This window comes from Polypterus senegalus, chromosome 3 (genome assembly GCF_016835505.1).
Source record: "Polypterus senegalus isolate Bchr_013 chromosome 3, ASM1683550v1, whole genome shotgun sequence".
Taxonomy (NCBI): domain Eukaryota; kingdom Metazoa; phylum Chordata; class Cladistia; order Polypteriformes; family Polypteridae; genus Polypterus; species Polypterus senegalus.
In genome coordinates, this window is record NC_053156.1 from 73,245,283 (window position 1) to 73,259,742 (window position 14,460).

The window sequence follows — 14,460 nt, forward strand, 5'->3', positions numbered from 1 at the left end:
AAAAAGCGGTGTAAAATTTAAGGCTTGTAAAATACCTAAATCAACAAATTCTCTGTGCTTTATAAACTCATTTCAAAATATTACTGATTAGATCCTGCCATGTTTTGAAAAAGTCTGCACAGATCCTCTAACTGAGTATTTGATTTTTCCAATTTTAAATAATATAACACATCAGTTTCCCACTGACTTAAAGAGGAGAGATTGGGTTCTTCCAGTTTATCAGAATAAGTCTGCGTGCCAACAGTGTAGTGAATGCAATCACAATTTGTTTGTCTTTCTCCACTTTAAGACCCTCTGGAAGAACCCCAAACACAGCTGTTAATGGGTTAGGAGGGATTGTGAGTCCAAGGCTGTCTGAGAGGTAATTAAAATTTTTGTCCAGAATAATGTTAATTTGGTGCAGGCCCAGAACATGTGACCTAGTGAGGCTGGGGCTTGGTTGCAACGCTCGCAGGTTGGATCATGCCCTGGAAACATTTTGGAGAGTTTTAGTCGAGACAGATGTGCTCGATATATAATTTTGAGTTGTATAATTGTATGCTTTAGCATATGGAGCTTGAGTGAATTCTCTGCATTGCTACTTTCCACTCCTTTTCTGATATATTAATTGAGAGGTCATTTTCCCAGTGTCCTCTTGGATCTTTGAAAGGAAGGGATTGTAAAAGGATTTTATATATTGTAGAGATGGAGTCTAACTCCTTGAAATTGAGCAATCATTTTTCCAGCGTGGATGAGGGTGCAAGATGAGGAAAATCTGGAAGGTTCTGTTTAACAAAGTTCCTGATTTGAAGATAGTGGAAGAAATTTGTAGCTGGAATGTTAAATTTGGAATGTAATTGTTATATACAATTTAAAGACATTGTTATTTTTATGTGAATTGTTACATATGCATTATTTTCGCATTTACTTTAAAAACTTTTGTAAAAAGAATAATTGTCCTTTATTTCCGGCCCCGGGTGTGGTTACATCTCTTTCTCACCAGACGTATAATGCTGCTCGTGTTGTTTGGGGGTTGCTGAACGCAAGCTAAGGATATGCCATTGGATCATCTGCTCTCTTTTTGCTGCTTGAGAGCTGCCTGTTCTGCTTGTCACATGTCGTTGTTTTAAGAGCTGGGAGCACATGATGCTTGTCTACCCAAAGCAATCCAACAACTGCTAGGTTAGATGTCTGTGGACTTGTTTTAAATGATGGCTCACTGCCTTGTCTTGCATGACGTTACAGGATGTATAACGCTGCTCGCGTTGTAAAGGGGGTGCAGTTGTTGTCTCCTGACAGAATTGTGTTTCCTTTGAAATTAAACTTGCTGTTGCTTTAACTGTTGCGGGACCACATATCCTCATAGCGTATGGTCCATTGTTGTGTAAATCTACGTTTTGTGCATTTAATTTTGCAAATGCGAAAAGACTTTGTTTTCTGCTCTTTGCTTTTTATTTCTGGCCTCACTTTGTCCTGCTATCTTTTCAATTACACCTGTTTCTGATGATTAATTTCCTTTTGTTTGCAGTAATGTGATATTTTATTCGTCGACGTTTCATTCATTTGCAGGTCTTTTATTTGTCTTCCATGATCTTAACGTGAAGATCATGTATCGTCTCCTATTCATTCCCTCCCATAGGATTTTTTTTATAATACAGAGACAATGCCAACAATCTGAGATTTTTATTCTCTACTATTGATCAATTGCTAAACCCAGGCCACTCAATGGAATGCCTCCGAAAAACTTCCAGTGAAACCTGTGAGCCTTTTGCTATATTTTTTAATCACAAAATTAATGACATTAGAAATAATGCAGTACATCCTCCGAATACTGGTCCTCTTAAACCCCAGTATTCCATTTTCAGCTAATTTAATTCTGTCACCAGAATAGATTTACCTGATTTATATAAAATAATTTCTCCGCCTCTGTCCTTGACCCAATACCAACAAGTTTTTTCAAAGAGGTACCTGATGTGCTAACTGTTCCGGTTTCCTTACTGCAAGGCATCAGCATTACTACTATACCGCCTTGCTCTAATGTATAAATCTCTTAAAAATTATTGTTGAGGCTTTATTAAGTATTTGTAATTCATTTATAATGTGTAATTAAATGATAAGCACACTTTATAAACCTGTTGAGACAGGTGGCCCGGAAATTATTCATGAAACAACATGTCAAAACACTTAAGGTACATAAGGAAAAGAAGTCAATATCATTCAATAAAAATATTTTTCCTAGTTTTTAAATTTAGAGAAATGCTCTACATCAAAACACTTAAAATACAAAGTATAATTCAAAACATTTTTTAAAAATAACAAAAGCAGTTTGAAAGCAAATAAAACATAAATTCTAATTAATACAAAACACAGTACATCTGAAGAGAGACAAACATTTTTAATTTATTTTGCACAACATTCGATATTACTAAACTGGGAATTTATACTTTTTCAGTTTGGAATGCTATTGCAAATGTAATAATTTTTCTATATGACAATAATGAATTTGAGCAACATTATTACTATTTTTTAAGTAATACATTTAATTATTTAAAGATATACAAGACTAGAATGTGACAGTGGTAATTAATAATATTAATAAATACTAAAAGAATGCAATAATATTTAAAAATTACTGTTACATAAATGATACCATAATGCTTGAAGTTTCAACTTAAACATATTTAACCTACAAAATAAAATAATATTGAATGCAGTATATTTCATATTATGTTAAATAATAAAATAATCCAATAATAATATGATGATAGTTAGATACTTAATTGTCAGTAATCATTTTTCGGTAGAGAAACAAACCTTTTTGTATGAAATTAGAATAATTATTATTAGTATAATTTAGTCACTTATAAGTTTTGTTCTAGAAGAATTGTTTTGGAAAATCTTGCCAGTTGCGATTAATTTCAGGGCTTTTCTGAACCAACTGTAAAAGAAACCATACACAAGAGGGTTAAATGTTGAGTTCATGTAACCAAACCAGAATAAGAGTTCAATAAGTAAAGGTGACATAACGTGATTTATAAGAGGATCAATGATGTTGCACAAGAAATATGGGACCCAGCAGACAATAAAAACTCCCATCACAATTGCCAGTGTTTTTGCAGCTTTGGTTTCTCTTCTATTTGATGCAGCCCTCTTTTTTTGTTCCTCGTGACATTGATGTCCTACGTCTCTTATTGCTCTGGCCTGCCTACTAGCAACTGAAAAAATTTTTATATAAATGCATATCATAACAATCCCTGGGATATAAAAAGAGAATAATGATGATGAAAGACCTGATATTTCATTTTGCATTAGATAACAGCTCCCCACACATTTTGTATTAATATATTCGTCTTCTATTCCTTTTATGTTTAACTCAAGAAACATAATTACAAAACCAAGCACAGTTGACAGAACCCAGGTGAAAACAATAAAGATGAATGTTACAAGGTCCGTAACAATATTTTTGTACCTTAAAGGATGGCACACAGCAAAATAACGATCAATGGATATTAGACACAGATGAATGATTGATGCAGTACATAGCATTATAGCTGAGCTAAGATGAAACTTGCAGAAAAATTCACCAAAATACCAGCAGCTTTCAGCAATTCGAGCCATGAGAGGTGGCATTAGACAGCCCCCTAGAAGTAAATCAACCAGTGCCAAAGACAGGATGAGATAATTTGTTGGAGTATGAAGCTGTTTGAAGTGTGATATGGTAATAACAACCAAGAGGTTTCCACATACAGTCACAACAATGATTATGCACATTATGATATATATTATTAATGAATTGTTGACTGAATAGAGTTGTTTTGGGCAAGAATTATTAAGTGAATCATAACAGACTAAGGTATACTTTGGAATCCTGTTTTCTTTCAAATTCATTATCTGAAGCCAGGATTTGAAAGTGCCTATCCTAAAGAAAAAAATGTAAATAACATTATATGCATATTACATCAACAGTTAAAAATATTTAACAAAACACACAATTATAAGATTTCAAAACTTTAGGACAAGAATTCTATTAAGTTGTTAGGCTAAAGCAACATGTTGAAGATAAGGACTATTAGTTAATAATATAAATGATACGTATGATAGTCAGCAAAAACAATCAGGCTCTGAGACCTCCTAAGCTTTAACTTTTGACCTTTTGATATTTTAAAAGGTAAATTAACGCTTTACTACAAAATTTCATTACATTATGATATATATATATATATATATATATATATATATATATATATATATATATATACTGCTTAAAAAGAATTAAAAGAACACTTTTAATCAGAGTATAGCATAAAGTCAGTGAAACTTATGGGATATTAATCTGGTCAGTTAATTAGCAGAGGGGTTGTTAATCAGTTTCAGCTGCTGTGGTGTTAATGAAATTAACAACAGATGCACTAGAGGGGCAACAATGAGATGACCCCAAAACAGGAATGGTTTAACAGGTGGAGGCCACTGACATTTTTCCCTCCTCATCTTTTCTGACTGTTTCTTCACTAGTTTTGCATTTGGCTACAGTCAGTGTCACTATTGGTAGCATGAGGCGATACCTGGACCCTACAGAGGTTGCACAGGTAGTCCAACTTCTCCAGGATGGCACATCAATATGTGTCATTGCCAGAAGGTTTGCTGTGTCTCCTGCACAGTCTCAAGGGCATGAAGGAGATTTTAGGAGACAAGCAGTTACTCTAGGAGAGCTGGAGAGGGCCATAGAAGGTCCATAACCCATCAGCAGGACCAGTATCGGCTCCTTTGGGCAAGGAGGAACAGGATGAGCACTGCCAGAGCCCTACAAAATGACCTCCAGCAGGCCACTGGTGTGAATGTCTCTGACCAAACAACCAGAAAGACTTCATGAGGGTGACCCAAGTGCCCCATGTCCTCTAATGGGCCCTGAGCTCACTGCCCAGCAGCATGCAGCTCGATTGGCATTCGCCATAGAATACCAGAATTGGCAGATGCACCACTGGTGCCCTGTGCTTTACAGATGAGAGCAGGTTCACCCTGAGTACGTGACAGAAGTGAAAGGGTCTGGAGAAGCCATGGAGAACATTATGCTGCCTGTAACATCATTCAGCATGAGCAGTTTGGTGGTGGGTTAATGATTGTCTGGGGAGGCATATCCATTGAGGGTCACACAGACCGCTACAGGCTTGACAAAGGCACCTTGGCTGCCATTAGGTATCAGGATGAAATCATTGGACCCATTGTCAGACCCTATGTTGGTACAGTGGCTCCTGGTGCACGACAATTCCTGGCCTCATGTGATGAGAGTATGCAGGCAGTTCCTGGAGGATGAAGGAATTGATACCATTGACTGGCCACACACATTTTCCTGAGCTAAATCCAATAGAACACCTCTGGGACATTATGTTTTGGTCCATCCAATGCCACCAGGTTGCACCTCAGACTGTCCAGGAGCTCAGTGATGCCCTGGTCCAGATCTGGGAGGAGATCCCCCACAACACCATCTGTCATCTCATTAGAAGCATGCACCGATGTTGTCAGGCATGTATACAAGAACACAGTGGCCATACAAAGTGCTGCGTACAATTTTGAGTTGCTGCAATTAAATTTTGGCAAAATGGACTAGCCTGCCACATAATTTTTTAATTTTATTTTTGGGGCGTCTTTGAATTAAGGGCTCTGTAGGTTGATCATTTTCATTTCCATCAAACGATGTGGCATCCTTTCGTTCCTAACACATTACCCAGTCTATATCAGTATAGATATCCAGGAGGATTTCTTTTTCCCATTGAGATCTGATGTGTTTTCAAAGTGTTCCTTTAATTTTTGAGCAGTTTATATATATATATATATATATATATATATATATATATATATATATATATATATATATATATATATATATATAAAGACATTTACCTGTTTTATAAATGAAAGTATTGTAGCCCAGGGCCAGGAGCAGGCTAATTAGAATTTATTTGTTTTAAAGTGCCATTTACAAAACTGTTAATTTGACTACCAAATCAAAAGGGTATGTTTCCTATACAGTATATTATTAAAACCAATTCATTTTCACAAAAAAAGATTTAGTAAGATACATTTATTTAACTTGGCAGGAAACTAACAGTAAGTGGTGGTGATCTTCTATTTGGAAAATATCTAATCTTTAAAACCAAAAATGATTTTTAAGCTCAGTTTTTATTTGCTTATTGTTTGTTTTGCAATTTGGACTGCCCTAAATCATATACTTTGATTACGAAGTAGAAGTAAGAATGATCACAGACTTTTTTTCGGCTTTTAGAATTTTGTATTTTTGAAAAAAGTAATTTGCACATATGATTCTTTTAAGAAAATAAACCACTAATTAAAGCAAAACACTTCAAAAACCAAAATCTTTCACCATCTATGTTCGGTAAAATATGCATTAACATTGTGTCTTTTCTCACAGTATCAAGCACAAGGCAGCCTCAAAACCCTAGATAGGTTTTCTACTTCAGGACAAATTTCCAGGCTTTTTTTCACTTAAAAATAAACATTACTGCCTATATTCTCTAAATTATTAAACAGTCTTTTTCACATTGTGTTACTGCAGAGTGTATATAATGTTTTCAATTGATAGTATATAATAATTAGGGAATAATGCTTCAGCCAAAAAAAACTCAGTGCATGTGTAATTAATAGATATTTCAAAAAAATTTATACCACTTTGTTTTGAAATTTATATTAATGGAATGCTTCACTTAATAATAATGATGATGCCTGTAAAGAATGTACTTACAGTATGTTTACCGCATTAATTTTATCAGATCATATGGATTTTTTTCACATTTTCCACATTTTTATCAATATAGATCAAGTTACTCTTCTGCAGAGAAATGATATGTTTATGATTTTACTTAGCAAATGGCTAACAACTGAGCACTGTTATGTACTTACTTATTATTTTCTGTTACCGGTGTGAATACAGGTAGTGTAAATCTTATGTAATGCGTCACTAAGCTTTTGAAATGATCTCCTTTACTGACATTTTATGAGTGAAATGTATTGATATTATGACAGTATGCATTGCAGGATATTAACAGAATTTTTTAAGAAGCGTTGTAGGTGTTAAATTAACATTCTCATTGATGTTTGGGATGATGGTGAAAATTATCATTTAGATTAATCTTTATAGAATAACATTTTTATGTCATTATGTAAACAATATTTTACAGTAATTCCTTAGTTAAGTCTACAGCAATAGTTTAGTTGTGCAGAGGTAATATCTAAATTGAGGCTGATCTTGTTTCTGTATAGTATGGTTCATGCTTTTATTTTTGTTCTTAGAAAGTAGATGTATTAATAGCTGCCCATCTGTTCTGATATATGTAGAATAAAATGTACATCATCATTCTAATAATTACACTGTACCTTTGCAGTTGTGCATAGGTAAATCCCTGGCAATGTATTTAAAACATATACATATACAGTCATGTGAAAACATTAGGACACCCTTTGAAAGCATGTGGTTTTTGTAACATTTTTAATAAATGGTTATTTCATCTCCGTTTCAACAATACAGAGAGATTAAAGTAATCCAACTAAACAAAGAAAACTGAAGAAAAGTCTTTTCAAGATCTTCTGTAAATGTCATTCTACAAAAATGCCTATTCTAACTGAGGAAAAGATAGGACACCCTTGCCCCTAATAGCGAGTGTTACCTCCTTTGGCTGAAATAACTGCAGTGAGACGGTTCTTGTAGCCATCTACCAGTCTTCGACATCGGTCTGAGGAAATTTTACCCCACTCCTCAATGCAGAACTTTTTCAGCTGTGAGATGTTTGAGGGTTTCTTGCACGTACAGCCCTTTTCAAGTCACCCCACAGCATCTCAATGGGATTCAAATCTGGACTTTGACTTGGCCATTCCAGGACTCTCCATTTCTTCTTTTTCAGCCAATCTTTGGTTGATTTACTAGTATGTTTTGGGTCATTGTCATGTTGCATGGTCCAGTTCCGCTTCAGCTTTAATTTTCTAACTGATGGTCTCACATGTTCTTCAAGCACCTTCTGATACACAGTAGAATTCATCGTGGATTCTATGATGGTGAGCTGACCAGGTCCTGCTGCAGCAAAGCAGCCCCAAACCATGACACTTCCACCTCCATGCTTCACAGTTGGCATGAGGTTCTTTTCTTGGAATGCTGTGTTTGGTTTACGCCAAACATGTCCTCTGCTGTTGTGTCCAAATAATTCAATTTTGGACTCATCTGTCCAAAGAACATTATTCCAGAAGTCCTGGTCTTTGTCAACTTTATCTCTGGCAAATGTCAGTCTGGCCTCGATGTTTCTCTTGGAAAGCAAAGGTTTCCTCCTTGCACACCTCCCATGCAAGTTAAACTTGTACAGTCTCTTTCTGATTGTAGAGGCATGTACTTCTACATCAACAGTAGCCAGAGCCTGCTGTAGTTCTCGAGATGACACTTTAGGGTTTTGGAGACCTCTTTTAGCATCTTGTGGTCTGCTCTTGGGGTGAACTTGCTGGGGCGACCAGTCCTGGGCATGTTGGCAGTTGTTTTGAAAGCCCTCCACTTGTAGACTATCTTCCGGACAGTGGAATGGCTGATTTCAAAATCTTTTGAGATCTTTTAAATCCCTTCCCAGACTCATAGGCTGCTACAATCTTTTTCTGAAGTCCTCTGACAGCTCTTTTGTTCTCACCATGGTGCTCACTCTCACTTCAACAGTCAGGAGCACACCAAACTAAATGTCTGAGGTTTAAATAGGGCAAGCCTCATTCAACATGCAGAGTAACGATCTACTAATTATGTGCACCTGGTGTGATATACCTGTGTGAGATCTGAGCCAATTTAAGAGGGAATACATGTGAGGGTGTCCTATCTTTTTCCTCAGTTAGAATAGGCATTTTTGTAGAATGACATTTACAGAAGATCTTGAAAAGACTTTTCTTCAGTTTTCTTTGTTTAGTTGGATTACTTTAATCTCTCTGTATTGTTGAAACGGAGATGAAATAACCATTTATTAAAAATGTTACAAAAACCACATGCTTTCAAAGGGTGTCCTAATGTTTTCACATGACTGTATTTATATATGTAAGTTACTTCTAATATAAAATGAAAAGATAGGGAACCCAAGAGCCCAAAACAAAGAAGTAAAGTCACCTACCTTCGTTTGAACCTTTCTGCTGATGCTGCAATGCATTTATTTCGAAAGACTTTTATATACCTGACCTCACCATAACAAACATGAAAAATGGGAGGTCTGTCCTTCCAGATTTTTTGCAGACTTACAGATAGTTAAACAAACATGTTACCTTAATTACCCCAAGGATTGCTTCTTCTCCCACTGGCACTTGATGATTAAACAAAATACAACAAAATAAATATTCTTGAAAAGCAGTATAAATACTTATGTGGAAAAATAGTTTGCTCCACATTTAAAAATTTAAATTGACCCAACTTAAAATAGCCAACACAATTAACATCAGTGAGTCTGTTCAAATCTGGAGCTAATTATTTCATTGTAACAAAAAAATCAGGTGCTTTTATAGAGAATAGGGCCATGTGACCCAGAAATGATGAATCTTAGAGATTAACAAGCTCCTTTTTCCAGGTTGTCTTTTTACACTCTTTAAAATAAACTCTTGTATTATAAAAAAAACCCTTCTTCTAATATTGTGAGCCCAAGGTTTGGCAGTGTTCCCCCTCTACCTCTCTTAATATTCTCCATTGCAGCCTGTGAAGGCTGTCTGTCGAGTTTGGGGTTAGGCTGCTTGGTGTGAGGCACATTCCTTGCTCAGACCAGAATAAGGATTAGTGTGGCATTTTTTGTGTAGGTCTTAGGAGGTCTACATTCATTTCCAGCCTTTTCTGTGGTGGATAACATAAGTATGAATCTCCACTATTCAAGAACACCTTTGGAACTGTTTCAAAAGTGTAACAACAGATGAAACTCACCTGTTGCTCAATGAAGAGCTATGACTATATCTGTTGTTCCCTCCAGGAGACCACACAGTATCAGCTAAAATCTGTGCATGTCTCACTAATATTGCAACCTAGAAGAAAGAACACCATCTTGTTTTTCTATCTTGTCTATCTATTTAGCACCTGCACCTCTGTACTGCTTGGTTCATTTTCTCTAACACCTGATAAGTCGGCATTCAACCTGCTGGTGGTGACTGATAACCAATTGTCCTTCAACAATCATGTTGCTGCAGTTTCTCGGTGTTGCAGATTCACACTGTACAATATACACAAAATAAGACCGTATTCAACACAGTATGCAGCATAACTCCTGGTCCAGGCTCTTGTCTTGTCACATGTGGATAACTTCAACTATTTGCTGGCAGGATCAATGCCATGTACACCAGGCCACTGCGATGATTCAGAATAGAACAGCAAGTTTGGTGTTCAACAAGCCAATGCAGACACATGTTATTCCTCTCTTTACAAGACAATACAATACAATTTATTTTTGTATAGCCCAAAATCACACAAGAATGGGCTTTAACAGACCCTTGCCTCTTGACAGCCCCCCGCCTTGACACTCTAAGAAGACAAGGAAAAACTCCCAAAAAAAAACCTTGTAGGAAAAAATGGAAGAAACCTTGGGAAAGGCAGTTCAAAGAGAAACCCCCTTCCAGGTAGGTTGGACATGCAGTGGGTGTCAAAAAGAAGGGTGTCAATGCAATACACAGAACAGAACAAATCCTTAATACAGTATAAAATAAAAATTTTAGAAGTACGTATCACAATTTAATAGTAGATGATATCCCATAATATGATTTGGATTTGTTTAGAGTCCTGGAGACCTCAACCATCAAGCTGCCTCCCCCATTTCCCCCCATTCCGTACTGACACCAACTCTCTCTTCTGTTTCTTTTCCGGTTTCTTTGTGGTGGTGGCCTGCGCGGTGGCGTGTAGATTGCCCAGAGGGACTGGGCGTCTCGTGGTCTGGAATCCCTACAGATTTTATTTTTTCTCCAGCTTTTGGAGTTTTTTTGTTTTTCTGTCCACCTGGCCATCGGACCTTACTTATTCTATGTTAATTAATATCGACTTATGTTTATTTTTATTGTGTCTTCTATTTTTCTATTCATTTTGTAAAGCACTTTAAGCTACATTTTTGTATGAATATGTGCTATATAAATAAATGTTGATTGATTGATTTGGCCATTTTATGGCTGAAACAGCGCTGGTCCAGCCAATCCGATGAAAGGACCCCTCTTTCCCGCGATTCCTGCGATCCTCCATCAGGGATGACTTAACGTTAGGCAGGCAAAACAACTTGGCAGGTGGGCCATGGCACCAAGTGCCACATTTGAGTACCGAGAAGAGAAACAGAATAGGTGAGGGTTAGTATCCAATTATAACTATGATAAACTTATGTTTTAGTGCTAATGACAAACAACAGAAAAGCAGTCTGTACAGTTAATCAGCAGCTCTAGTCAGGATATGCTAAACTGAAGTAGCGAGTCTTCAGCCGGGATTTAAAAGCTGAGACCGAAGGGACATCTCTTATAGTAGCAGGTAGACCATTCCACAGTTTAGGGGTCCTGTAACTAATAGCTTGACCACCCACTGTTATTTTATTAATCATTGAAATCATAAGCAGACTGGCATCTTGAGATCTTAATGTGCGCTCTGGTTTGTAAATCATAAGTTCAGACAAGTAAGCCAGACCTTGGCCATTTAATGCTTTATATGTTAAAAGGAGGATTTTGAAATCTGCCCTAAACTTAACTGGGAGCCAGTTTAAGGATTTAAGAACTGGAGTTATGTGTTCGTATTTTCTTGTTCTTGTAATAATTCTTGCAGCCGCATTTTGGATTAACTGGAGGCTGTATAAAGAACAGTTTGAACATCCAGTGAACACTGCATTGCAGTAGTCAATCCCACTAGAAATAAATGCATGAATTAATTTCTCAGAATCCTGTTTATTCAGAAAGCGCCTCAATTTCCTAACATTTTTAAGATGGAAGAAACATGATTTGGACAACTTTGTAATATGCACTTTAAATGACATGCTAGAGTCAAAGAGAACTCCAAGATTGCGGGCTGATTCAGTAAAATTAATGGGGATGATCAGTACACTGTCTTCCTGTAGCAGCATGTATTAAGTTCAAATTTGTGATGCTTGAATACAGAAAAATCATTGGAACTGGACCTATAAAAGAAGCACTTGTGAGGCCCTAAGCTCCTTCTTGACTACTCAAGTGTGCTGCTGAATGGTATCTGGTGATGCCACCTCTGCGTGATATCAAATCTCTGTCCAGGCTATTTTCATGTGTATCTCCAGGCTGATGAAATGAGCTCCCAACCTCCATTTGAAACTCTGAGTCCCTCAATGTGTTTAAGAAGCATTTGCACACTCTCTTGTTTGGTAACTTTCTGTCTGAGTGATATAAGCTGTTACGTTTTGTAAATCTGGGAATTGCAAATAGCTTTTATTTAGTTTTAAGGTCTTTAGTTAGGATAATCAGTTTTGTACTCTTGTCCTGTAATGTGTTCCAAAACATTTTCCAGACTGATATTACTAAATTATGTTAACTTTTTAAGCAAATAACATAAATGCTATGTGCAGCCGCCCGTGATCTCTGAATGAAAGTGGACATACTAACCTTCCAAGAAATCTACAGTATCGAATCCTCAAAGACAAAGTCTAAAAAAAAAAGAAGGAACTACTTAAGAACATTTATGTTAAGTAGAATCTCCAGTTTAGGCTGGATGGGCTTTTAAACTTAAAACCCCCATGGATCTTGTTTTTTTCTCCAGTTTACCTGGAGTTTTTCTCTTTTTTCTCTGTCTTCTTCCATCATCTGACCTTATCGTCTGACTCATGAGACTTAAAAATATTTTCTATTAATTCTATATCAATTTTATGTAACTGTGCATTTATTTATTTTTTTATATAATTTTATTCAATACTGCTCTTATCAATTTTAATTTGATGTTTCTTTTAACTATCTCTTTAACATCTTGTAAAGAAAGCACTTTGTGCCACATCATGTGTATAAAAATGTGTTATACAAATAAATTTTGTTTTTGTTGCAAGAGATTAAATATAGGGACAGCTCCAGCATCCCAACTTGACAGAAAGATGCAAGGTGATAGTCAGAGACCTGCAAGTAAAACCAAGAAAAACGAGCAAGCCCAGTAGCAGTATGAGAATTAGCTTGTAATGTAGAAACAGAAGAGAAGTGCAAGTTTGAATGAGTTCTGTTTGTGCTGATTCTTTTTGTTATCTGTTATAGGACATAATAAACAGCTTTGTTCTGGCCTATTACCTTACCGAGTTTCTTTACTAGTATTCTTTGCACCATAAGTTGTTACAGTATTTTTCACATGAATTTGAATGAAATAATTGCAACACAGAATTTACAGTAAGAAGTAGTCGATGATCACAGGTAGTCCTCCATATCTTTAACTTTGACAAAGATATGGTCCAAAAACATTTTGAGAAAAACTGCTATATAGAACGAGCTCCTACCTGGCACAATGGGTACCAAATGCTTTCCTACATTGCAATTGGAGTTTCCTTCTCCATTGCCACATTTTTGACATTGGTTGAATGTCGACCTCAGTTGTACAGAAATTTAAGAGACTGTTACATCAGTTGATATCTATTTGTCCATCCATCCTTTTCCGCTTATCCGAGGTCGGGTTACGGGGGCAGCAGCTTGAGCAGAGATACCCAGACTTCCCTCTCCAAGGCCACTTCTTCTAGCTCTTCCAAGGAATCCCGAGACGTTCCCAGGCCAGCTGAGAGACATAGTCCCTCCAGCGTGTCCTGGGTCTTCCCCAGGGCCTCCTCCCGGTTAGACATGCCCAGAACACCTCACCAGGGAAGGCCCAGGAGGCATCCTGATCAGATGCCCGAGCCACCTCATCTGACTCCTCTCGATGCAGAGGAGCAGCGGCTCTACTCTGAGCCCCTCCCGGATGACTGAGCTTCTCACCCTATCTTTAAGGGAAAGCCCAGACACCCTGCGGAGGAAACTCATTTCAGCTGCTTGTATTCGTGATCTCGTTCTTTCGGTCACTATCCATAGCTCATGACCATAGGTGAGGGTAGAAACATAGATCAACTGGTAAATTAAGAGCTTTGCTTTACAACTCAGCACCTTTAGCAGCACAACAGACCAATGCAGAGCCCGCATCACTACAGACGCCGCACCGATCCACCTGTCAATCTCACGCTCCATTCTTTCCTCACTCGTGAACAAGACCCCCGAGATACTTGAACTCCTCCACTTGGGGCAAGATCTCGCTCCCAACCCTGAGAGGGCACTCCACCCTTTTCCGGTTAAGGACAATGGCCACGGATTTGGAGGTGCTGATTCCCATCCCAGTCGCTTCACACTGAGCTGCGAACCGATCCAGAGAGAATTGAAGATCACGGCCTGATGAAGCAAACAGGACAACATCATCTGCAAAAAGCAGTGACCCAATCTTGAGTCCACCAAACCGGACTCCCTCAACGTCCTGTCTGCACCAAGAAATTC

At 37.3% G+C, this 14,460-nt stretch overlaps 1 protein-coding gene across 1 annotated transcript in view; it reads right to left on the reverse strand.

Annotated features, from left to right (window-relative positions):
• Nucleotides 1-2,832: 2,832 nt before the first annotated feature.
• Nucleotides 2,833-14,460, reverse strand: part of LOC120526498 (trace amine-associated receptor 1-like) — a 31,502-nt gene continuing 19,874 nt past the window's right edge. Inside the window, exons 2-3 of the mRNA XM_039749663.1 lie at nt 3,552-3,898; nt 2,833-3,479 (exon numbers count right to left, since the gene is read on the reverse strand). Of these exons, the coding sequence (XP_039605597.1) occupies nt 2,833-3,479; nt 3,552-3,898 (994 nt within the window). The remainder of the gene's footprint in view (nt 3,480-3,551; nt 3,899-14,460) is intronic.